The 23,841-nt window shown below is 44.3% G+C and overlaps 3 protein-coding genes across 3 annotated transcripts; 1 reads left to right on the forward strand and 2 right to left on the reverse strand.

Moving 5' to 3' along the window:
* Positions 1–6: 6 nt before the first annotated feature.
* Positions 7–4,297, forward strand: LOC103393531 (vegetative cell wall protein gp1-like). The gene is made up of 2 exons (XM_008330527.3): positions 7–2,012; positions 2,843–4,297. Exons 1-2 carry the CDS (start codon positions 1,947–1,949, stop codon positions 4,175–4,177), a joined length of 1,401 nt encoding a protein of 466 aa, XP_008328749.1. The 5' UTR covers positions 7–1,946; the 3' UTR covers positions 4,178–4,297.
* Positions 4,298–11,246: 6,949 nt separating this feature from the next.
* LOC103393530 (ADP-ribosylation factor-like protein 4D) lies at positions 11,247–13,413 on the reverse strand. Its single transcript, XM_008330526.3, has 2 exons — positions 12,807–13,413; positions 11,247–12,027 (listed from the first exon to the last, which is right to left on the reverse strand). The coding sequence occupies exons 1-2, from the start codon at positions 13,248–13,250 to the stop codon at positions 11,863–11,865; spliced, it is 609 nt and encodes a 202-aa protein (XP_008328748.1). The 5' UTR covers positions 13,251–13,413; the 3' UTR covers positions 11,247–11,862.
* Positions 13,414–19,724: 6,311 nt separating this feature from the next.
* Positions 19,725–23,113, reverse strand: LOC103393529 (transmembrane protein 106B-like). The gene is made up of 8 exons (XM_008330525.2): positions 22,928–23,113; positions 22,277–22,473; positions 21,588–21,651; positions 21,173–21,326; positions 20,909–21,049; positions 20,720–20,763; positions 20,539–20,589; positions 19,725–20,203 (listed from the first exon to the last, which is right to left on the reverse strand). The coding sequence occupies exons 2-8, from the start codon at positions 22,470–22,472 to the stop codon at positions 20,083–20,085; spliced, it is 771 nt and encodes a 256-aa protein (XP_008328747.1). The 5' UTR covers position 22,473; positions 22,928–23,113; the 3' UTR covers positions 19,725–20,082.
* Positions 23,114–23,841: the final 728 nt, after the last annotated feature.

A 23,841-nucleotide genomic window follows, 5' to 3' on the forward strand; every position in this document is an offset into this window, starting at 1 on the left:
GGAGGGGTATAAGAAGAAAGAAGGAAAAACTACTGATGATTCAACACGTTTTAAAGATGTTTCCAATTTTTCACATCTGGATTTCTGGAATTTAAAAGTTGTTTCAGTTGCAAAAAAAAAAAAAAAAGAAATGAGAAAACAGAAATATGATTTATGAGAAACTGTTTTGTAGTAGTAAATAAACCTGTGTAGATGTGCAGCTGCTGCTGGACTCTCACCAAAGTGCGACTCTGCCAACGTGTCCGCTCTGTCATTTAGTGGAACGTGTGCAGAGACTAAGTGATGTTTACAGGCTGAAATATGATGATGTTTGTAATCACAGAGCACGCAGGCGTCCCTGCTCTGGACGGTCCCAACCTTTCCTGAGCCACGGCACATTTATAGCATCAGGGAAAATCCCAAAGCACAGCACCAAACAAAAATCTGACAAAAGTTTAAATGACCCTTATAATTGACTAAAATCTCAGCCTGTTTAGTTGAAGACAACGCTGTTATACTGGCAGGAATTGAAGAAAGACAATCTTCATCAACAGCTGTGATTATCTGCTGCCACCTAACTGGAAAAAAAGTCGGACATTTAACAAAATGGATTAGACATTTTCTAATACGACTGATTTTTATTTTTTCTTCATTTTTCTTCTCTTTGGATAAATGTTCCTCAGAGAGAGATGTGCTCACGGTGTAGGTCGCTGCACCTCCTCATTCATCATCTCCTGTCTTGTTTTTCCTGCTTCACACCAGTGCCCCTCCTGTACCCTCCCCCATCCCATACACCGTGGGCCCCTCCAGCCAAGAGAGCTGCAGGAGATTAGATTAACGTGGGTCTGGAAATGAAATGAATAAATCCTGTTAAAAAAACAACAATCGACCGAAGACTGAAGGAGTCAGACAGACAAGACCCTCGCCTCTGAAGTGCCTGTGGGGGGGTTCCATGACTTTCCAGGCATTTAAAATGATCCCTGCCTCCGTATTTCTCAGGATGAGCGGAGTCCGAACAGATCCAATAAAATCTCTGTCTTTTTCACTATGCAAGTCCAATATTTGAGAGGCTCCACCCTTCCCCCCCCCACCGCTACGTTAAACATTTGGAAGGTAATTGCACGACAGGGAGCAGGAACAGCAGAGGAGAAGAGGAGGTGTCACCTCCTGTTAGAAGGAGGCTGTAAAAGGGTGGCATCAGGGTCCCCGGGTTTATGACCTGTGGGATTAAAGGATTTACAGAGACACGTCTGTTTACAGGTTCTCACTATTTCAATACAATGCTGGAGTGTGTGTGTGTGTGTGTGAGAGAGAGAGAGAGAGAGAGGGGCCGGGGGGAGGTCAAGGGGGGGAGAACGTTATCAGAGGCTGCAGGAACATCTCAAAGAGAGAGGTTACAGTAAGTCAGGCTTTTGTTTGATGTGTTGGTTCTGGGTCTGCCTGTTGTTCGTCTGAGAGGAAACCGCACTTATTGTTAGCCCAGGAGACAGGACGTCTCAGCTCACGGCAGCAGAGACACAAGACGACAGCAGACGCCACATCTGCACCTCCGCCAAGCAGACCTTCCTTCACACAGGATAACTAAAAGCTGCAACAGTAGCTACAACAAACAGTCCTGGTGCAGGGAACAGAGCTAACGTTAGCTACAACAGTCCTGGTACAGACGCCAGCGCTAACGTTAGCTACAACAGTCCTGGTACAGACGCCAGCGCTAACGTTAGCTACAACAGTCCTGATACAAAAGGCCTTAGGAAATAGCCCTACTTTCATAAAGGTGACCTCACGTTCCATGGCTTTCATGATGTCATCCTGATGAGATACAACCAGGGCATGAACTCCAACCTTACGAAACCAACTGCCATTAAACCACCAGGAAGATAAACAAAGTGGAGTCGACGCTGCAGCAGGTGACAGGCCCGACCGCTGGAGCGCGCACCGCTGAGACAATCGCTCACTTTTTACTGACCATGGACAAAATTATGCCCACATACCAGCAATGGTGGCATGACCGCAACATCATCACTGAGGACAGTGTACGTAAACAACGTTAGCCGTTAACGCAGGCCTGTTCAAAGCATCCCCCGATGTTATTTACTGTGTTTAAAAAAAAACATGGGCTGATTATAGCGATAACACGTGGACCGCACTCCAAACTGGCTCCAGAAATTCTAACAGGCTCAAATCCATGCAAATGCAGCGGCTGGTCTTTGATGTTGTATAAATAAACAGTCGGCTCCCAGTGTATCAACCAATCACAGTTTATTACTGGTTAAACAGAAGACAAAGAACAACACAGCCCGTGTAACGAGGCTAGCGTAGCACACACACACACACACAGCTCCAGTGTGGCCCACATAGGTCCAGTTATCTACACTAATATGGGCTCCTTCATACGTTCAGTTCATTCCCACTGGTGAACAGTGAATAAAACAACATTCCCACTGGTGAACAGTGAATAAAACATCCTCATCTTGTTGGTCCAGGTGGAATCAACGTATAATTTCTGTTACTTTGACTTGGAAAATAAATTCCATATGAAGCCGTTAGATTTCACCAACGTCGGAAAAGTCCGGGCCGATCCTTTCCCCCCGCGGACCCTCGCAGATTGTTCCTGGTGTGATCTATTCAGTCTGTAAATGTCTCGTTTCTAACGGTACTGGAGGTTTTTGCAGAGTCGGCAAATAAATTATTTTCACAACAACAGACTAAAGAGTGGAGTTATCATCGCAGTAAAACAAAACAAATGAGGCTTCCTACGTGGCTTCTTAGTCCATGTAGGAATGATCAGAATGATCAGACTTTCTGTGATGATCTGGTGTGAACGTTCATTGACAACCATCTGTTTTTTTTTCTCATCCAACAGTCATCCAACAGCTTCAACCCTGAGAGTTTCAGTGTGTACCTGAGCAGCCCGACCAGGGGGGTTCCAGAGAAGAGTGCATACATTAGACATGAACCTGAGGCCAGCCCCCCCCCAGACACAGTCTTCTCCAACCCTTCTTCTTCTTCCTCCTCCTCCTCCAACCCCATCTACTCCTACACCCCGCTCTCCTCGTCCAACTCCCGTCAGTCCCTCTCTTCATCGAACCCCGTCTTCTCGTATCACCCCCTCTTATCGCCCGCCCCCCTCTCCTCAGAGGGGCCCCTCCCATCACCAGGGCCCGCTCCATCTCATCAGCCCTTCTCCTCACCGGGTTGCCTCCCCACATCTCATCACCTCACCCTATCTGAGCCGTTGTTCTCACCCAAATCCCTCCCATCCCCAAAGACCGTGCCCCTCACCTGTCATCAGCCCCCGCCCTCAAACGGACCTCTCTCCTACTATCAGCCCCTCCCCACACCTCAACTTATCACCTTACCTAAGCCCAAACCTGTCTCGTCATCTCAGCCCCTCCCATCTCAAAAACCACTCTCCTTACCTGAGCCCCTCCCCTCAACTGGACCCCTCCCCTCTCTTCAGCCTCTCTCCTCCTTTGAATACGTCTCATTACCAAAGTCCTTCACATCCCAGAGACCTTTTACCTCACCAACGTCCCCTCCTCAGCCCCTCCTCTCTCATCAGCGGCTCCCCTCACCTGAGCCCCTCCCCTCGTATAAGCCCCTACTCTCTCATGAACCTCTCCCCTCATTTAGGCCCTTATCACCACCATCATCATCATCATCATCATCATCATCATCTCAGGCCCAGTCTCATCAGCCCCTCCCCTCACTCAGAACATACCCCTCTCACCAGTCTCTCCCCTCATTTGAGCCCCTCCCCTCTCATGGACCGCTCTCCTCACGATCATCTCAGGCTCCCCTCACACCGGGACCCCTCCCCTCTCTGCAGCCTATCTCTTCACTCCCCCTTAGACAGCCTCTCTCCATGCTTGAGCCCCTCCCCTCACTCAGACTACTCGCCTCTCATCAGCCTCTCTCCTCACCTCAGCGACTTTCGTCATCATCCCCATCATCTCAGACGCCCCCCTCACTCAGGGCCCTGCCCTCGCTGCAGTCTCTCTCCAAACTTGAGCCCCCCCTCTCAACACGGCCCCTCCCCCTTCTACAGCCCCTCCACTCTCACAAACCTCTCTCCTCACCTGGGCGACTTTCACCACCGTCACCTCGGGACCTCCTCTCCCATCAGCGTCTCCCCTCTGACCAGCCTTTCTTCTCACACAAGCCCCTCCCCTTGTTCCAGCCCCTCCCCACTCTGTAACCGCAGCTCGTTCTCTCCCATGAACAGATCTCCTCACTCCAGCCCCTCCTTGTCATTTAGCCCCTCCCTTCACCTCACCCACTCTCCGTTACTCACCCCCTCTCCCCCTCCGACTCCGACTCCTCATCTCACCTCAGTCGAGTGCCAAGACAAATTGGTGAGTCAACCGTGAACAAACAGATGTTTTGGAAGTTTCCAAACACAGGAGAGAGAGAAGAAAAATGATGAAAAACGAAACTAACCTACAGATGGCAACAAGGCATCCAACAGAACCAAACCACTTTAAAAATATCCAGGAACCATTCCTGGATGGTTCTCTGACGGAGGACACATATTTCTAACCGTCACTGTGACTGTATGGTGTTACTATTTGGGCAACAACAACAACAACAAGATGATGCAGGGATGGTGAGCTTCACTGGTCTCCAAACTCTTCACATAACGGAAATGTCAGTGTGGAAGAGAGAGAGAGACCAGCGTCCAATTAGAAGAGAGTACAACAACGGTTCAAAGGGGCGGAGCAAACCTGGTGGACAAAGGTGGAATGACAATAGACAAAGTTAAAGAATACCTCATATTACTGTGAAAAGATGAACTCAAAGTAGGAAAAATATAACTCTAAACTTTTGTTGTCCTGTTCAATGATGAACGAACTTTTCTGACAGGAAAGTTACCTTTTCTTTTAAAAAATTAAACCGTATCCATTGTATCATAACAGAGTGTTAATAAACACAGAAAACTGAGAGAAAACTGATGAAAATGATGAAGAAAATCCATAGATAGATCTGATATGTGGGAAGAAGAATCATCACAATGCAGTTTAGATTTTCACCCGTAAGACGACTGTAGTTAAATCCTTGTAATGACTGTAACAATTAATGTAAGAATGTTGAAGTGAGAGCTGGGTACACACCGGTGTTAACAGGAGCACATGTACATGTTGGACTAATAAAGTACACAAACATCACGAAGCACGTGTGTGTGTGTGTAGACTCGTCACCTGCTGTGTACAGTGTACATAGATGACATCAGCGATGTGTATACAGAAGAAAACAAATGTCACTGACGAGCGGTGAGGTTCATGGCTGCTGGAGTCAGATTTACAATAGTAAGAACCGAAAAAGAGCATCTTATTTGACTGTTCATCCAACATCATCCACCTGGTAACACTTCACATCCATCAACATTCCTCTCTCAATGACACAAACGTATACACTGGAACATATTTGTCCTACCAAGAATGTTTCTTTTATAGAAACGGACAGAGCAGCCTTCTTAGTCTAAGAATTTCTTATTTACTGTAAACAAATTAAAGTATAAAAATGAGTGCAGCACAAATTTAATTTTTAAAAATGTCAGTTATTTTTCGAACTTTAAATTCGGTTGCTTTAGTTTTAGTATTACTATAATGTCAGTTATTTTTCGAACTTTAAATTATGTTGCTTTAGTTTTAGTTTGTTATCAATCTTATTTTTTTAAAACAAACACTTTTTAAAAAAAAAGCCTTACCTTTACTTATAGATGAAGTCCATGGTTGTATCTCTCGGTTTTCCCCTCACCTTAGCATTGTGGAGGCTAATGTTTAGTGTCCGTTGTTTATCCGATGACAAATCGATCCTTGAATTTGAATGTTCGTGGCTGATCTTTCATGTCTGCTGAGGCTTCTTTTCTAATGTTCACAGTATTCCGAGTTCGTCCAGACGTTATCACACGATGACAATAAAAGACAAGGACAGCAGTAATGGCGGTTTCTTACAAGGCAGACACACAGTCAGTCTTTTTGTTTGTACAACTACATTTAAAAAAGAACGACTCTTCTGTCCCGTAGTTTGAAGCTAACCTTTTAGCTCCGGCGTTAGCTTCCGTCACTAACCATCTTCTGTTTGGACCGGAAGTCCAGTTTTGTTCTTCACCTACTACTGGCTGTAGCTTGGAACGCACCTGTCAGTTCACGTATGACCCCTTGAGGTGAAGTGGAGTACTGCCCGCCTCCCCGGCTGACTTTTCTCTGCATTTTCTTGTACGATCAGCGGTAAAAATCAGCGGGAGTCATACTGGAAATCCATCTTTAACACAGATCAGTGGAAAATATGAATATTTATTTTATGTACTTTTTTCCTTTTTTTTAATCACGATGGCAGGTGAGGCGCTGCCTCCTCTGACCGCACGTCACTGGTGCGCGCGTCTCCATTTGGAAATTGTCGTTTATTAATTCATCAACTTGATGGCTTTACTATCCATCAGGCTGCCTTCCCTCTCTCCGCCACTGGGGCAGTAACAGATGAGGAGCAGTGAGGTATGCAGACATAAACATCGGCCGTTCCACATTCTCTGAATACCAGACGGACTCCCTCCTCCACCTGCTGCTGCTGCTCCAGCCTTCAGTGCTGACTGTTCCATCACTGAGATCAGATCCACATGACACCGCGTTCTCGTCAAAAACATTCTCTCCTTCACTGCAGTTTTGGAAGAAGATGATCATCAATCAGAGAACACAAGAGAGAGAGAAAAAAAATCCCATCTGTGCAGCGTTTGTCTGGAACACACTGCACCAGTGGAGAGTTCACTGTGACGCGGTTTTCCAGCTGAGGACGCCGTAACTCGGTAACTGTAGCCGTAACTCCTGGACGTCCTGGTTCAGACGGACGTTAAATACATTTGTTACTCAATAAAATTGAATTTCACCCACTCTTGGAATCGAATCAGTTTCTTCTGACTTCAATAATGCAACCAGACAAACAACTCCTTCATCTGCTGAACAAAACGTACGTGCACTTCTGCACCAGTCCTTAAAAAATAAATGACATTTCCAGAGGATCCAAACCTTTAAATCAACATTGTTAGACTTCCTCTGTTGAACTGCAGTGCTGAGTCATCAAACACATCCACTCATTCTCGTCTAAGTTAGATAGTTTAACATGCTGACCCTAAGGAAGCCATGCCCCCTATATTTGATAACCTACGGCCTAATCCAAGCTGCTACACCTCAACATTCTCCTGTTACAGAAGACTGGTCCTCACGTGCCACTATATTCAAGAACACACACACACACACAGAGTGAAACAGTTCAGATTTAATTCTAAACCGTTTTTTCATTACATCATAAAAACTCAACAGCTGTTTCCCACATGAGAAATCCACACTCCATCTGTGTGTGTGTGTGTGTGACTGTGTTTTTCCACACAGATAAAGTTCAGCGTTGCTTCACCTCAGACGGGGGGTCAGGGAGGTTGCTGGGGGGGGGGGTTATTAGAACAGCTCAGACCTCAGTTCAGACTCAGACTCGTCTGTTTCTCGGTGGTGACGTCCAGATGAAGAGTCCCATGTGGGCTGCACACATTAACCCGCAGCCACAGCAGGTCACACCAGGCGTGAAGAACGTTTCAACAAAAACATGCAAATGTTTGCAGTGACTCAACCGTGGTCAGTTAACGGTCTACTCAGTTTAACCCTCTGGACACTGGTCCAGTGAAGTAGGTAATAAAAGTTTCAAAATAAAACATCTTTATTTTGTTGTCTGAATGGCCTGTTGTTCAGAAACGTTACCAGATAAAATGAGTAAATTAGTGAAACTGAAGTACATTTTTTCACTGTGTCCCACTGCGGGTCGAACCAAATGACATATGGACCGGCAACGGTCATCGGACCAGGGATTGAGGACCCCTGATTTATTTTATCTTTCAGTCAAAAGTTAAAAATATATATATATTTTCAAAATCAAGACAGAAACTACAGACTGAGCCTGAAGGACCGTGGGTCCTCGGTACAGAGAGTCTGTTTCCTGCAGCTGTTTCCCTCAGCTGACGGGCGGGCGGGTTGGTGGGTGGGTGGGGCGCAGAACAAGCCCATTAACGTCAGCCGTCTTTCTTCTGCCTGTGACGTAGTCCCAACGCTGCCACACCCGCAGGATACCTGAGGAACCGGATGGAACTGGATCTTCAGGTGGACTCACTCTGACACCGGCAGGAATGTAGGAATGTTCACAGAGACTGAAAATAAAAGTTGTTTTGTTTTGATTTTGATGTTGTCTGTCAGAGATCAGAATGGTTGAACCCTGGGCCTGAGGAAAAGTTAAATCAAATAGAATAGAAAAGAGTAGAATGTCACAGATGTGCATACTGTACATACAAGCCCCCCCCCCCCAGCGTTTTCTAGAACGACAACAAAGGTTTCAACCCTTGAGACGGGGCTTTTTGTGATCAAGATGAAGAAAGTGTCTTAAAAGACCTCCAGAGGATCCTGGTTCCACGGGGAAGTACCTCTGCTCGATACCGGCCGTACACGCAGGTATTTCATGTCTGAGAAATACAAGAGTATTTTTCACAACTGGATAATGTTACTGAGGACACGGCTGGGACGCGTCCTGGTTATCAGAGAGAGATAAAATAATAACTGAGTCCTGAAATGGTCGGCTCCACGTCAGTGCTGCCAGTTAAGATGATCTGAGGGGAACAACGGTGGGTTGTTCCATCAGCAGGTCATGCTTCTTGCCCCGGGGCAGTTACTGGGAAATGAACCTAACATCTGACACAAGTCCCTCTGAACAAACAGGGCTGCTGTTTAGACCTGTGTGTGGACAGACCTGGACAAAGACACATGTCCACATGTCCTCCTTCAGAGGAGCTGGAATGGACACGTCTGCTGCTGCTTCAAACGTCAGTTTCCAGGAAACCTGTGTTCCTTTGGTAAAATGGTGTCCAGCTCATGGACATGAGACATGTTCAGCTGTGTGTGTGTGTGTGTGTATGTGTGTGTGTAATGACATGTGGTGTGTTTAGAGGCGTTAAGTGTGTCAGGGCAGCACATAGTTGACATAACTGACATATCAGTCATCTGTGCTGAGCTCGTTGTCTGTTTTTAACCTGAACACAAACACAAACACACACACACACACAAACACACACACACAGTGTTATGTCACAGCCATGTCTCCGACACCTGATGCTGTAACATAGAATATAAACAGCTCAGTATCTCACCCCTGCAGCGTAAATAGAGCACAGGTCATTTATTATTTGACATTTATGTTGGAATCCAGTAGCGGGCCAGATTGGATGATTTGGCGGGCCAGATAGGGCCCACAGGCCGCAAGTTGATAATCACTAGTTGGGTCAATAGGAAAAACTAAATCAATCAAGGAGACTGGATGAGGCTGTCTCTCTCTGCTGTGATTGGACGTTCCCGTTCAATCTGCTGACTTCCTGATCCTGCCTCTTCCGTTTTGCTGTGACAGCTGAATGGCAGCGGTGAGACGCTCCAATCAGGGTAATTGGATTGACTTAAGTGTATGGACCTGGAGTTTGATCAATGGTGTGGGGGAGGGGGGGTCGGGGGGGGGGGGGGGGGGGGGGCTTTGACTCAGAGCTGCTTGTTATCTGTGTGTTACTGCACCACTGTGAACGGTGTCGGCGTGTGATCAGGCCTCATTGTTGTGTTGATGTCCTTATCAGCCCAGAGCCACAGGCCGAGGGCGGAGAGATGTCTATCAGCTACCAGGCCGGTTAGACACCCACACATTCCTCTAGGGGGGGTTATTCTGGAGCAACAACCAGCAGGATCAGCCAGTCCTGGAGGAGTCTTCCTCTGACAGCAGCAGCACAACAAACGGCCCAGGAATTTTTTTTTAGATTTTTCAGAAAGTAGAGTCAGAGGACAACAGGAAGTAGAGTCAGAGCCATTATCTCCAACCAGAGTATCATAGCAGCTCTCACTACCGTCTACAAACCTTCTCTTTCAATTTCTCCTCCCGCCTACACCCTGTTCCTGACCTCCTTTTATCAACTGTTAGTATTGTAGTATTTATTACAGAGTAGTATTTAACTTCACTCTTTAAAAAAACTCTTTATTTCTGAACACATTTTCAGGAACTACAGCAGGACGGACAGGTCATCCTACTATAAACTAAAAATAAAAGCCCCTCCTTATAATCCACCGGGGCGGTCTGTGGTCCAGTGGTAAGAGGATCAGGGTTTTCATCGCAGGTTCAAATCCGCCCTCGCCGTCTGTCCTCGCTCCCCCCTCCCCCCCCAGGTGGCACTGAAAGCATCACTGCTCCACAGTGTTTGTACAATGACAATGATTGTCTTTCTGTGACTGTGTCTCTGCTGTGGTTTTCCTCTTCTTTTTTTTTTTTTTGCATATTTTTACATATTTGCCTCATGTAAAATGCCGTACTACTTTTTTCTACAGACTCTAAAGTAATAACATAGTCACATATGTATATTAAAGTAGTGTAGTGTAGTATAAAAAAGTATTTAAACATTATATAGGAAATGAATTTAATGGAACTGAGAACAAATCAGTCCTGACAGTGAAGTCATGGAAACTCAGCCAGTCTGTCTCTGCTGTGGTTTTCCTCTTCTTAACATATATAAATATATATATATATTGGACATATATATATATATATATATATGAAAATATATATATATATATTTATATTCTGCAATGATTTATATGTATCATTTCAGGTTTGATGTGTGTGTGTTTGAAGTCCACAGCCTCCTCTTTGACTTCTCCTTCAAATATTCATGAAAAGCTGAGAAACCTCTTTGAAACCTGTTTGATGTCCACACACACACACACACACACACACGGCTGCAGTAGAAGCGACATCACAGACACTGGTTCAGACCCTGTTGATTTATTTATGTTATTATTTCGCCCCCGTACCAGGACAGACCCTACGAACCTTCATTTTTCTGTCGCCTGCAGAAAACGTTCAGGTCTGAACACAGGAGACGAACTGCTGACGTGACCAAAACTGAACCTGAACTGTAGCTGAAAGAGAGCGAGTCGGGAGGAGCTGTAACATGAGCCGGAGCGTGTGTGTGTGTGTGTGTGTGTGTGTGTGTGCAGGGTGGGGGCATGAAAACATGGGTGGACAATAATAACGAAAGATTCGTGAGAGAGAAGGTCTGAGCCCGAGGTCAGATCTGATCCACGTCACTGTCGCTGCTTCATGGTTTAAGGTGGAACTATTAGTTCTCCCCAGTGAAGATCACAGTGACATCATGTGTGAGTTTGTGACTGTGATGTCACACACACAAAAAAAAAAGTTACAACAGATTTTTGCCAAAGTTGCTCAATAATTTATTCGCTTTCTGACACGTTAGGAAACAATATGTACAGAATGTAAAAGTTGACAAACCATCTCTGACTCACACACACAGAGGGTGAACAACAAGGTGTGTGTGTGTGTGTGTGTGTAAAGGTCAAAGTGGTGCCAGTTTGTCTTCAGTTAGTCCAGGTGAAGACTCTTCTCAAACTAAATTAAGAGATTACAAACGTTCTTTTGATCAACAAAAGTGTTTCTTTTTTCTTCTACTTTTTTCTCTTTCATGCAACATAAAAGTCCAGCAGAGTTTTGGTGGAAGAACAACAACAACAACAACATCAACAACAATTAACAAAAAGATTCCTTCAATGTTGGAGCCATTGTCTGTCAACGTATTGCACTGGTTTTCTCTCCACATTGGTTCTGGAGCTGCGGGTCAGTTGTCATTTTGAGGGGGGAGGAGGGGTGAGGAAGGGAAGCAGCTGAGTGCTGAAGATACTGCAGCTGTTTTCAGCTGTGGCAGATTTTCCTTCTGCTTTTTCATTTTTTAGTTTTCAAAGGTGTCACAGACACAGGTTCTGGTTCTGGTCCAGGTCCAGATCACTGGCGTCTCCCCCTGGTGCTCCTTCATCTCTTCTTCTTGCTGTGCCGCAGCATCTTCTTCCTCTTCAGGATCATTTCGTAGAGTTTCTCCAGGCCGGGCTGCAGACCCTGACCGTCCAGAGCGGAGCAGCCCTGAGTGTGGTGCAGCGTGGACGAGCTGAGCTCATGGAGCGACAGGACCTTCTCCACCTGCAACAACCAACCGACAAAAGAAAAACACCGTCACCACAACGTAGATGTTTACTATATCATCGTGAATATTTGTATCCATATTTTCTTCAACCCCAAGAATTTGTTTTTTGTATTTTTTTGAGGTATTTTTCTTAGGAATTCTGCTTCCTCCAAATGATATTATAATATTTATCTGGACAGGGAAATGAAAAAAAACACATTGGCTTTTCAATAGTGGATTTTAAATATACATATAAAACACACATTAATTTGGGAGTTATTTATGTAATGACAATCATTTCATTATCATTTTAATAAAGAAACAAATTCAAAAACAAGTTAATTTCACAGTCAAATCAAATGCCTCTCAGACTGTGTGTGGACCAGGTTTTTCTTGGAACTAATTTGACAACATGACACACTGGATTATGAAGTTCAACATCTGAGAAGAACTTGTTCTGACTCGATTATGTCTCACAGCTCAGTGATGGTCACATGTTATTGTGTTAATTAAAAGCCGAGTTCGTCTGAGTGATAAAAACATCAGCAGTAGCAGCAGCAGCAGCAGGCAGCAGCAGCAGGGTGGAGCCACCCTCTGTGGTTGGTGATGTCAGATGGATTACTGTGTGTACACGTTGAAGGTTATGGACCTCTGTGGGACTGGTTTACTCTGGTTACTCCTAAAATGAAGTATTTACACTGGTCCCTCCTCTGTCACAGGGGGGTTACATCCCAAGACCACAAGAATAGAATTATAAAAATATTATAAAATATTAAAATCCCAGCCCGCTCATTACCTCCGACGCTGACATGGCTCCGTCCAGGTCTTGTTTATTAGCCAAGACCAGCACCGGGACTCCCTGGTTCTCCGCTGCCCGGGTGATCCTGTGGAGCTCCACCTTGGCCTCCTCCATACGCTCTGCCTCCACGGCATCCACCACAAACACCAGCCCGTCCGTCCTCCTGGTGTAGGACTTCCACAGGGGCCTGAGTTTATCCTGACCGCCCACATCCCACACCTGGAACGTGGTGCTGTTGCTCTTGGTGTTGCCCACGGGCACTTTAATCCGCTCCATGTTGAAGCCCTTGGTGGGAATGGTGTCCACAAACTCCCTCAGCTTGAGTCGGTACAGCAGCGAGGTCTTCCCTGCCGAGTCCAAACCGATCACAACCACATGCAGAGACTGGAATCCGGGTAAGAAGGGGGTGTTGGGGGCGATCTCGGTGAACTGGTTTCCCATGATGCAGGACTAGGTTATTAGTTTTGCTGCTCTAATCCAGGTATCCCTCGGAGTCCCTGGAACCCACGGAGCCAGAAACTGAGTCACAGGACAGGCTCTGGAGGGAGGAGTTCCTCAGGCTGGGAGCGGTTCGCACTCTTGGCTTCACTTCAAAGACGGGGGGAGGTGGTGGTGGTAGTGGAGGTGGTGGTGCAGGGGCCAGGCTGCCTGGCTGCTGTCAGTGAAGAGCTGCAGATTAAGAAGTAGAGGGGGGAGGATGACGTGAGTCAGCTTTTTCACTTTATCAGACTGACAGCAGAGAAGCTCCAATTCATGTACAACAGTGAGACCAGGAGTAACCGTCAAAAGTTACTGTCACAGATTGAAAAGAATAATTGTTTTTATTTAGAATTTTTTAAAATTGGTTTTCTATCAGTTTTATCACATGTTGACTGAGAAAAAAAAATTCTAGATTTTTAAAACAAATCAGTTTTTGGAATAAGTGAAGATTTGGAATTCAATAAAAATGCCTGTTTTTAGTGGCTTAAAAATAAACAAACAAAACAAAGTTGGTGTTATATAAATCCGGGTGCTTTTTAAAAATGCCTAGTTGACTGTGTGTGTCTGTGTGTGTGTGTGTGTGTGTGCTGCACGTCAGGAGCTTTTGTTCAGCTCCAGCTGTGCTGTTTTTTTTCTCCCTTTTGTTTCTGCACAAAACTAGAAACAACGACAAACAATAGTTTAAAACAAAAAACGGACTCACGAGCAGAGAAAACCACTTTTCTAGCTCGACCGTTAGCATCTCTCACGGGCGAAAAGTTTTTGTTTGGCACGAATGTATCAAACGAGACAAAGCAAAACAAAATATGAAAACTTTGTGTATCGCAGATATATCTTTTGCTCCAATTTGTGTATTTTTTTAAAGCTTTAAAGTTGTTTTTAAGACAAATAGTTCCCCCCGGCTTTCCCGGCGGATGAAGCTCATCTGCCGCGGAGTGACGAGTGTCTTCGAGCTACAAAAGTCACAACAAACCAACCGTTGAACTGCTCATTTATTCACGTAACTCACCCATTTGCAATTCCGTGCCCTTTCAAGCTGTCGACATTTGTCGTTTTAGTCAAATTCCTCAATGAACAAGAGAAATATCCGTGAATTTGCGGTGAAAATATTCCCGAAACGACAGCTTGAAAGCCCGCAGATCAGATCAGACCGCGCTGAACTCCACCGATCTCCTGCCTGACACTGAGTGCGGCTGGAGCAGAGCATCAAGTAAGATATCCAGCCGCCCCCTGATGACGTCACAGGCGCTTGAGGGAAAGGAGTGTGGGTGACCTCTAACGGTCACTACTGGTAGTACAACCGGTGTTTGATAAAGAGGAGCGGAGTCTGGTAGATTGAAGTACAACAATTTGATGTGACTTTTGAACATGAGTCTAGTTATGTAACATAAAACTTGAAAAAAATGTGAAAGGTTAATGCGTTTGAGACTCTCTTGTGAATTTTATTTGGCGGTAAAATGATAAATATGGCAGTTTGGAAGTTGCCATCGAACTACAGAGGCAGCCATGTTGGTTCAACTTATTTACATTAACAGCAGACTCAGAAGACTTAACTTTTTTTAATTAAAACTGAAAATTTCCCGTTCCTATGGCTCAGAATAAACTGTAAAAATGTGTTTAAAGGTGGTTGAAGAAAAGAATGTTCTCGCGCAGTGTTTTCTGTACCAACAACAGTCACCCAGAAACCAGGCGGTTCAGTCCTCTGGTTTCTGTCAGAGTACCCAGGTCAGCACATCCGAGTTTCCCCAACAACAGGTCTGTCCCTCTGTCTCTCTGTCTGGACCAGGTCTCCTCCAATCAGGATGACTGAGTCCAGTGATATCATTAAACAACAACAGATCAGATTTGTCCACTTGTCATAAACACCTGGACATTTTTTTCATTTTCATTAAATATCTCTCTTTCTTCTAATGCAGTATTGATCTGCAGCCGGGGCCTGTGTCCAGGACACTTGTCTGGACATGAGGTCATGAAACCGTCTGTCACTTGTCCAACTGCCGCTCTGAACCAATTGACTTCCTCCATTCAAATGAATGTGGAGTCAGTTCTGGTCATTGTGAACCAGTGAGGTAATACCATTGATTTACATGACAGAGGCAGACATACTGCAGTGCTTACTGTGATACCTGTGCTCATTATGATAATGACATGGGTGTGTGTGTGTGTGTGTTTGAACCAGTGCTGATCTATTGACTGACTGGTTGATGGAGCCAGGCTGACTGACTGCTCCTGAGAGAGAGAGAGAAAAAAAAAAGTGGTGACATTTGATATTTTCAGGTTTTCAGACAGGAGACAAAAACATCTCTGATCTGGAATAAAACTGTCAGTAAAAAAAAAAATACTATGAATACTCCATAATACCCCAGGAGGTACTTTGAAAGTGCTTGTATATAGAACAAAGTACTTTCTACGTATATTCCTGTAAACTTTGTACATTATACATACATGTGAGTTTGTGCTTTGTTCAGTCAGACTTTAGGCTATAGTAACAACAATTTGCAAACATGTAATTGACATTTAAATTTTAGAGAACAATTTAATCTCATTAACATCTGATGGTCTCCACCTTCTCCACATTTTTCTTGTTGACAATGAGCTAGGCCAGGGGTTGCCCAACCCGTGGTCCAGGGAATCGGTGCCTGTCCATAGGTCTTTCTCTACTGGGACACAATGAAAAATTGTACTTCAGTTTTACTCATTTACTTCATTCAAAAATAATCCAGTCATATACTTTAACTTATTTCATCTTCAGATAATTTGTCAGGTCAAAGGTCATTTAGACTCTGGTACTAACAGAATAAATTCTCAAAGATGTTTTATTTTTAAATGAACACAGCAACGGCTGATACCAGCCGACTGGTCTGTGGTATAAAAACTATTAACTAGTAAGTAGCTTTGTCCTGTTGTCCCCTGTAGTCTCACACGTCAATGTCTTTTCTTTAACTCAAGGACTCGTCCACCTTCTTGCAGCTCTCCGTTCCTCTCAGCCCAGGAGAGGGTGGTGTTGCCTGGAGACTCCACCTAACAAGGTCAGAGCAGGAGGCCGACACCTCCAGCTCTCCTCCAGTCCTCTGCTGCACAGGATGTCACAGCAGACTCTCCAGCGCTCACGTCAGGTGAGGACACAGAACACCGTCACCCACCTCCACCTTTTCATCTGTCACTTTTACCTTTGTACCTTCTCTTTTGTTAAAATCTAAACTATTAAACAAAGCGTTTGACTTCAGGAAGCCGAGCCAGCATTGCTGAACTGAGGTCAGTTTAAAGGTAAGTTTTTAACGACATCTCTGTCATTTCGCAGTAACCTTTGACCCCTCGCTGCTAAAACTTCACCAGCTCCATGTCTGCGATGCACTGGGAGGCCAGACGGCGTCAGAGTGCCCTGGACCGCAGGAAGGCACGCAACAAACAGCAGGTGCTTACACCTACATGCAATCTACCGAGTGGATTTTATTTTGTATAAGGTACGCAGCGACCTCAGGTGGCTCTATAGAGGTACTGCAGAGAGTGGATTATAAAAATGTAATTCTAATTTTTAAAAAAAATAATTTAAATGTCTTCAAATACATTTGAGCATAAATCCAACATGCTGTAAAAAAAATCTGTTGTTTAAGCAGCTCAGGTGTGTTGACGTAGGCGGATGCTCCGGGAGGGGGTTTGACAACTGTCTTATCTACAAGAAGGGTCCAAAAGTTGTCTTAGAGAGAAAGTGGGTCAGTGGTTCAGTCTCTGGTGGTGTCTGTTTGTTTGTTTGTGTAGGTTGGTAACCCCACCCTCACCTGAAGACTGCTGTTTAAATCCACCCCCCTCCCCCCACAGTAAACAAAGACTGATCTGTCGCCCTCAGCTCCAAGCTTTGAGTTGCAGTTGACTTTTTAAAAAAATTATTATTATGAAGTGAAAATCTGACTCCCTCCAATGGCCGACGGAGGTGGAGCACCGCGCTGCACTTTAGCTAAGGTCTGCTTTATTATTGAACGGCCACAGGGCTGATGGGAAAATGAGCAGGGACATGTGACACCTCCGCAGGAGACAAACCAGATTTCCTGACTCAGTCTGCGTCCGTATCCAGTTTCTGATTCCCAGGACGGAGAGCTCTTTCTTAATTACCTGAGTTAAAGCTGCAGGACGGAAATCTGTGAAAGAAAATGATTCAAAACTGAAATGTTTGGGGTGAGGTTTTCTCTCCTGAGCTCTCACTCTAACTAGGTAGGAGGACAGACGTATACCTCACCCCAAAGTCTCAGTATTCTCCAACAGGGGGTCGGCAGCCCCAGATGTGTCCGTAGAGTCACTGCTAGGTGGTCGTGGTTTTTAACTGGCTTTTATTCATCATTTTTATACATTAATAGAGGTGTTATAACAGCGGCCGATGCTCACACATTAAACTGTTTCAGATCTACCTCAGTTTTTATATTTTTTATTTTTTTTCTGTCTTCACAGCTGGTGGTCGGAGGTAGTGACACCTGCAGTCCGAGTGAAGCAAACACACCTCAAGAACAAACAGGTGACCTCAGTATGGTATATATTTTTGGTTCTTGGTCAACACTCCACAGTCTGGGCCAGGACTCTAATTGGTCTAACTGGAAGGCCACGACCGCTAGGCTAAGTGTGCTAGGCTACGACCGCTAGGCTAAGAGTGCTAGGCTACGGCCGCTAGGCAAGAAGACAGAAGGAGCAGAAAAGTGTTGTATTTTTTTAAACAAGTGACACTTTTATTAGGTTTACAGTGGAAGAGTCTCTGATCTGACTTTGTTACCAACTAAGTAGAGAAGAAAAAAAAACACTTTCCTTATTTCCAAACCCTAACCCCGGCCCAGACTGTCACAGAAGGAACATTAACTTTCCTTATTTCCAAACCCTAACCCCGACTCAGACTGTCACAGAACGAAAGAACATTAATGTTGATGTGAAATGTTGTTTGCGGTTCACGGACCAGCGCTGTCTTTACTGACACGTGCTCCAGTGTCCGACCGTATTTACACCAACAATAGTTCTTTCACCACTGCAGGAACCCGGAACTCATGGTCTCAGTTACTCCTCTTTCTTCACGCAGCCTGGATTACAGCAGGAGGAAATGATCCATTTGATAGCAGCACACGAGCTTCTCAGAACACACGCACGAATGCACACACACAGTCAGTCAGTCAGTCAGTCAGTCAGTCAGTCATGGTCTGGTCAGTTCTCATTAGAAGGGCGGCTGCTGAATGATTGATCAACGAGCCCCACCGGCCTCTCAGGTGTCACTGACCACAGATTTAATGTTTCCTGGCAGAGAGAACGTCCCAGAAAGAATTACTGAGAGAAAAGTGTAACTTAACACCCTCTAGTGGAGGCCGTCAGCAACCCGGAGGATGCAGTCTGGGAGACGGATCCGTTCTCAGCACCAGGGTGAGATCAGTAATTGTGCTGACTCTGCCTAGTGGCTCTGTGAGCGGGTTGGTCTGATGAAGGTTCTGCTCTCCTCCAGTCTCTGCTGTGTTAGCCTCATTAGCAAAAGTTACATCCGTAACGTATGAAGAGCTATATGCTCACGCGAAAAAATCAGAAGACCCGCGGTCCATGCCCTAATAGATGCTAAACTAAAGGTACGCCATCGACTGACGTCACGACCTGAAGTTCTCACGGTCGTTTTCTTTTTGACTTTTGTCTGTTTTAGATGGAAACCAATGTCCTCACTGTAAAGGTGACCTGCCCACACCTGTCAATCACACAGCCAAGGTCACCAACCGATACTCCGTACGTACTGATGTTTGGTCAGATGACCAGCGACTGGTTATGAACCACACGTTTGAGTGTAATAATTAGGGATGTCCGATATTAACTTTTTGCCGATATCCGATAGATTATCCCCAAATCTTTAGGGCAAACATCATTTGGCGAACGATAATATCTGACATCCCTAGAAATAATCAGTGGATTAACGTGAGTCTGTCCTTCAGTCTCTGCAGTACACCCAACAGTGGTGAGGACCAGGGAACCAGCACTCGCCCCAGTTCCTCCCAAGACGCCCCCCCCCCTCAGAGGCAGATCTTTGTTGAGAGTAAATGAATTTTCTGACTCCACAATAAATGAATTAAAACATTAATCATGTCAAAATCATTTTCTTCGTATGAACCCGAGGTCAAAGTGTGAGGAATTCCGTCTCTTAGTGACGTCGGTAAATTTGCGTCGTCGAGGAAAAAACATTTTAAAACTTTAAAAGTTTAATTTAATACACAAACTGATCTCTCCTGAATTAGTCTGACGTATGAACCTATGAACCGATACTGGTCCACGGACCTGAGGTTGGGAATCCACAAACACGTTTTGCTTCCAGGTGACACGGTGTGACAGTGGTTAGTGGACCTGCCTAACAGCGGGGGCTAATTTGCTGGTCGGTCGATGGCAGAACCTGTTTTGATTGGTCGTCAGAACAAACCATTTACTACTCACTTCACTTCAACGTTTATTCATTCAAATCACTACATGATGATTTGCAAAGCCAACAGTAACAAACAGGGTCGTCGTAGTAACACACGACAGCCAACAAAAATGGACGCTGTGCAAATTCTTCCCTTCATGTCTATTATAAAAACAAAAAAACGACAATCATTAAACGTGAGTTCTGCCTTCTCAAGGTGATGTCACGCAAACGAACAGATGCTTCGGCGAATAAAGAGAGTTCAGCGAGCACATTAAGACAACGGACAGACAGCTGACCAATCAGGAGTCAGGCTTTGGTTTCTGTTTGGTCTTCACCTCAGGATCTCAGTGACTTTCTTTCTTCAGCGTTTCCTCCTGTGTCCGTCCATCACTGAGCGGCGAGCCGTGTCTGGTGTGGTGCAGTACTGTTGGCTCCACAGTTGATGAATTTGTACGCGTCTTGGGAGATCTGCTCATCGTGGGCCAGATAGTAAATGGTCAACGACATCCTGCAGCAGCAAAAAAAAAGAAAAAAAAATCGAATCAGTTTCCTAGGGGGAAATTTCTGCGACTGTGAGTTTGAAAAACAACAACAACAATAATCCTGTTCCTTCTTTCATCAAAGTGAAAAGTCAGCACGTGATTGGTCAGTCTTCAGTATTTCGATGGTGAAGGAGCATGTGGTATCAAACTGCTGACCTTCCAGTTGTACTACCCATCCACCCGCTGATACACATTGCGTAGTACTAATGTGACATTTGTGGAATTTTTCTTGTGCACATTTACTACTGACAATACTACAGTACACAGGACAGCGTTACTGTGTGAACAGAGCAGTACTTACTGCAGGCGCAGGTACAGGATGTGTACTGGAACATGACTTTTACAGTAGCCACTGCAGAAACAGAGGCAGAGACGGACGACATCATACCAAGAAAAAACAACACAGGTCAAATATATCAGCAAAACCGTTTGTTTTGAGTTTTAGTAAAATGTTTGTTTGTTCCTGGGAGTCACAAACTTACACCTTGCCAGGCTCAGTCAGGTTCACTGGGATCATATATGAAATCTGTGAGGAGAAAAAGAACAAATGTTAACCTGGAACCAACTGGAATGGACATATTTATTTCATATTCCATTTCTGTGGCTTAAAAAAAAAAAGAATCATTTCCAGTCCACTCTGACAGGACGTCATCAGACCCAGGCCGTCTCACCGTTTTGGTGGACAGAGGTGGGACAGACGTGGTGTCCTCAATGTAGACTGTTCCCACCACGGTTCGGAAGTCGAGGGCCTGCACTGACAGACTGTACGCCCGCACGGACACAAAGTTGTCGTTGGTGATGTTTACAGTGTTCTACGAAAAAAAGAAACATGAACGAATTAAATAAAAAAAAAAAAAAAAAATGACAGGAGGTGAGTTGGTTCAGATGGTTAGCAGCTGTGGTCGTCTGTCAATCAAAGGTTCTCTCTGACCCACCACGATGTTGATGAGGACGCTGCTGTTCACGAAGAAAACCACGGAAGACTCAACGGTGACAGGAGACAAAAGGACGGGGCGAGGAAACAGGAAGAACAAAACCAAGACGCTGATGAGCAGGCACACACCCACGGACAAGGCAACGTACAGCTTCCTAAGAGAGACACAAGGGGGCGCTGTCAATAACACTTTGACCTCAACAATGAAATTTATTCAGGACAATACAGCCCAAAATTCACCTTCACAAACTGGACCCTCTGGCTCAGAGCAGTATAATTCACCACTGTCTGTCATCAAATGATTTATTATTTACAATTATAAACTATGGAACTTTAGACCCAGCTGGCTGCCGCACCCAGACCAGAGCTGCTTTTATAGTGGTTTGTGATGAAAAATAAAAATGGTTATTATTTACGTGTGTCGGGGCCTCAGCCTCTGGTCAGTACATGGGATGACGGCCACCAGTTTACTCTCCTGACCTGTGACACACAACCAGCAGGATTTAACCTCAGATGTTGGAAAAATATAGAGCAAAAAAAATCAATTTTTATGGTCACTATAACTTTTACATTGACAATAACAAATTGTTATTAATTCTGAAATCACTTAAACTCCAAATTGTCAACTTTAAGATATTACCTCAAATAAATTATTGCTCCAAAAGAATTTATAAAAAAACAATAAACAACAACTGTTAGTAAAATAAGTGGTAAAATCAGTTACTGCTAGAGTCAGTCAGAAACGCAAACACAGCTAGAGTGTGATGAGGAAACATCTTAATCTGGTTAAGAAAAACCAGATCATCTCTTCTGATTTCAAAACAAAGTGACGGCTCAAAATAAATCCCTAAAGTCAATGTTGTGTCATACAAACCCTGCGTGTCACTACATTTATAACTTTTTTTCACATGTACTGCAAAAGAAATTACATTTTCATTAATACTGTATTATAACATCATATTGATCTGTAGCACATATTTCTAAGTGTTGTTTCTAAGTTTCTCTGTACACGTACAGCTTCATGTAAACAACTAGCACATATTTCTAAGTGTTGTTTCTACTGTTTCTAATGTAAACAATTGTTGTACCGTATTAGTGTGAGTACCTCTGGGAATCCTTCCGGTTCCCTGACATGTCGGACACGGAACCGTGTCTCCCGAGCATCGTCTCCCAGTGGAGCGCCGTCTTTTCGTGCAGTCGTTCTCAATGATCGGTGTGGCGTCATCGTCCCGGACACTTCCATAGTGTTGGCAACGTGCATGATCGCGGTCGCCACTAAACCTGCTGGGGACATGCCCCATCCTGCGTGTGATTTTTGACATAAATGTGTCACAAAATTATTATTATTAGTAAATTTTCTAAAAAAATAAAATAAAATAAAATTTAAAAACATAATTCACTGGAAATCGATCCGACATTGGCTTAAGATGAGTTCATTAATGTGAAGTTGCTATCCAGAAACGTACGTTTGCCTTTAGCGTTGTGATTTTTTTTAATGTTGTTTTCCCCTCAACGGCCACCGTAGTGTGCGCTACTAACGCAAAGTTAGCTGCCTAAAATCGACTATTGTGTTTACAAGTAAAAAAGTAAAGTGAAAACTGACAGACACTACACCTAGCCACGTAGGCACGAACTCAACATATGAGATGATATTTTTATTACGTTTTTAACCAACTCACAGCTCATTAACAACACACTACAGTAAATAAAAACAAATAGAAAACGTCGCACTAATGTCTTGGCACTGCTGACTCACCCGTTAACTGCGTGAGTGTTTAACTTCCGGCTACAGTATTCCACACTTTACTCCTAATGTCCCGTCCGACTGTCTCTTTGTTCACAGTGAAGATTGTTGACAGAATGTTGTAAATTGCGATGGAGACACGCTGTTAGTCAGGTCAAGTCAGGTCAACCGTCACAACAGCCACACCCACCACCCCCGGACCGGAAATGATCGATAATGTGATCATACGATCATTTCCGGTGAAGACCTTCAAAGTAAAGCTGTTATTGTAGAGATTCAAAGGGAGCAGAGGAACGAAGGTGCAGCCGCAGGAAGTTTGTTTATTAACTTAAATCTGAAAAAGACGACACTTTCAGGTTATATTGTAGGAGTTTGTTTATTAACTTAAATCTGAAAACAACGACACTTTCAGGTTATATTGTATATTGTATATACGTTAATATATAATCCGCATTTTCAAGGGTTAAATAAATACTTTTTTTATGAATATCTACATCCAGTTCATAACAGATCACAACCAAAGACACAGTTTTACAAGTGCTTTTTTTTTTATTCAACATGATCAAGTCCAACCACAATCCTTCAGGCTGTCTCTCGTGCAAACAGAAGACAACCTTTTCAACCATTTCTTACAAAGTGAAACACCGAACAAACAAACACGCACACGCAGCAGAGCAAATTCAAGTACACCAAAAACAAGCCCGGCAACACCAGCGGTTAAAAGAAACAAGAAAAGAACAACTTTGAACAATTTCTTTTTTTTTTTCCTTTGCCAAAAGTCATGAACTGATACTCAGTGATTCCAACTACGAGGGTTTGTGTTTATTAATGTTATGTCATGTGATGTTATGTGATAAAAGAACCAAAGCACACTTCACGTTGTCACACACAGTTTAATTCCAGCTAATGTGTGGAAGTAAAGTACC

Source organism: Cynoglossus semilaevis, chromosome 17 (genome assembly GCF_000523025.1).
Source record: "Cynoglossus semilaevis isolate Cse_v1.0 chromosome 17, Cse_v1.0, whole genome shotgun sequence".
NCBI classification, from domain to species: domain Eukaryota; kingdom Metazoa; phylum Chordata; class Actinopteri; order Pleuronectiformes; family Cynoglossidae; genus Cynoglossus; species Cynoglossus semilaevis.

Coding starts and splice junctions, on each gene's coding strand:
- LOC103393529 (XM_008330525.2), bottom strand. CDS start 22,472: ATGGGGCATGTCCCCAGCAGGTTTAGTGGCGACCGCGATCATGCACGT. Junction 20,764..20,908: donor CACCTCTGTCCACCAAAACG/GTGAGACGGCCT, acceptor TTCTCCTCACAG/ATTTCATATATGATCCCAGT. Junction 20,590..20,719: donor CTGACTGAGCCTGGCAAGGT/GTAAGTTTGTGA, acceptor CTGTTTCTGCAG/TGGCTACTGTAAAAGTCATG.
- LOC103393531 (XM_008330527.3), top strand. CDS start 1,947: ATGGACAAAATTATGCCCACATACCAGCAATGGTGGCATGACCGCAAC. Junction 2,013..2,842: donor ACATCATCACTGAGGACAGT/GTACGTAAACAA, acceptor CTCATCCAACAG/TCATCCAACAGCTTCAACCC.
- LOC103393530 (XM_008330526.3), bottom strand. CDS start 13,250: ATGGGAAACCAGTTCACCGAGATCGCCCCCAACACCCCCTTCTTACCC. Junction 12,028..12,806: donor GAGCCATGTCAGCGTCGGAG/GTAATGAGCGGG, acceptor TGGTTGTTGCAG/GTGGAGAAGGTCCTGTCGCT.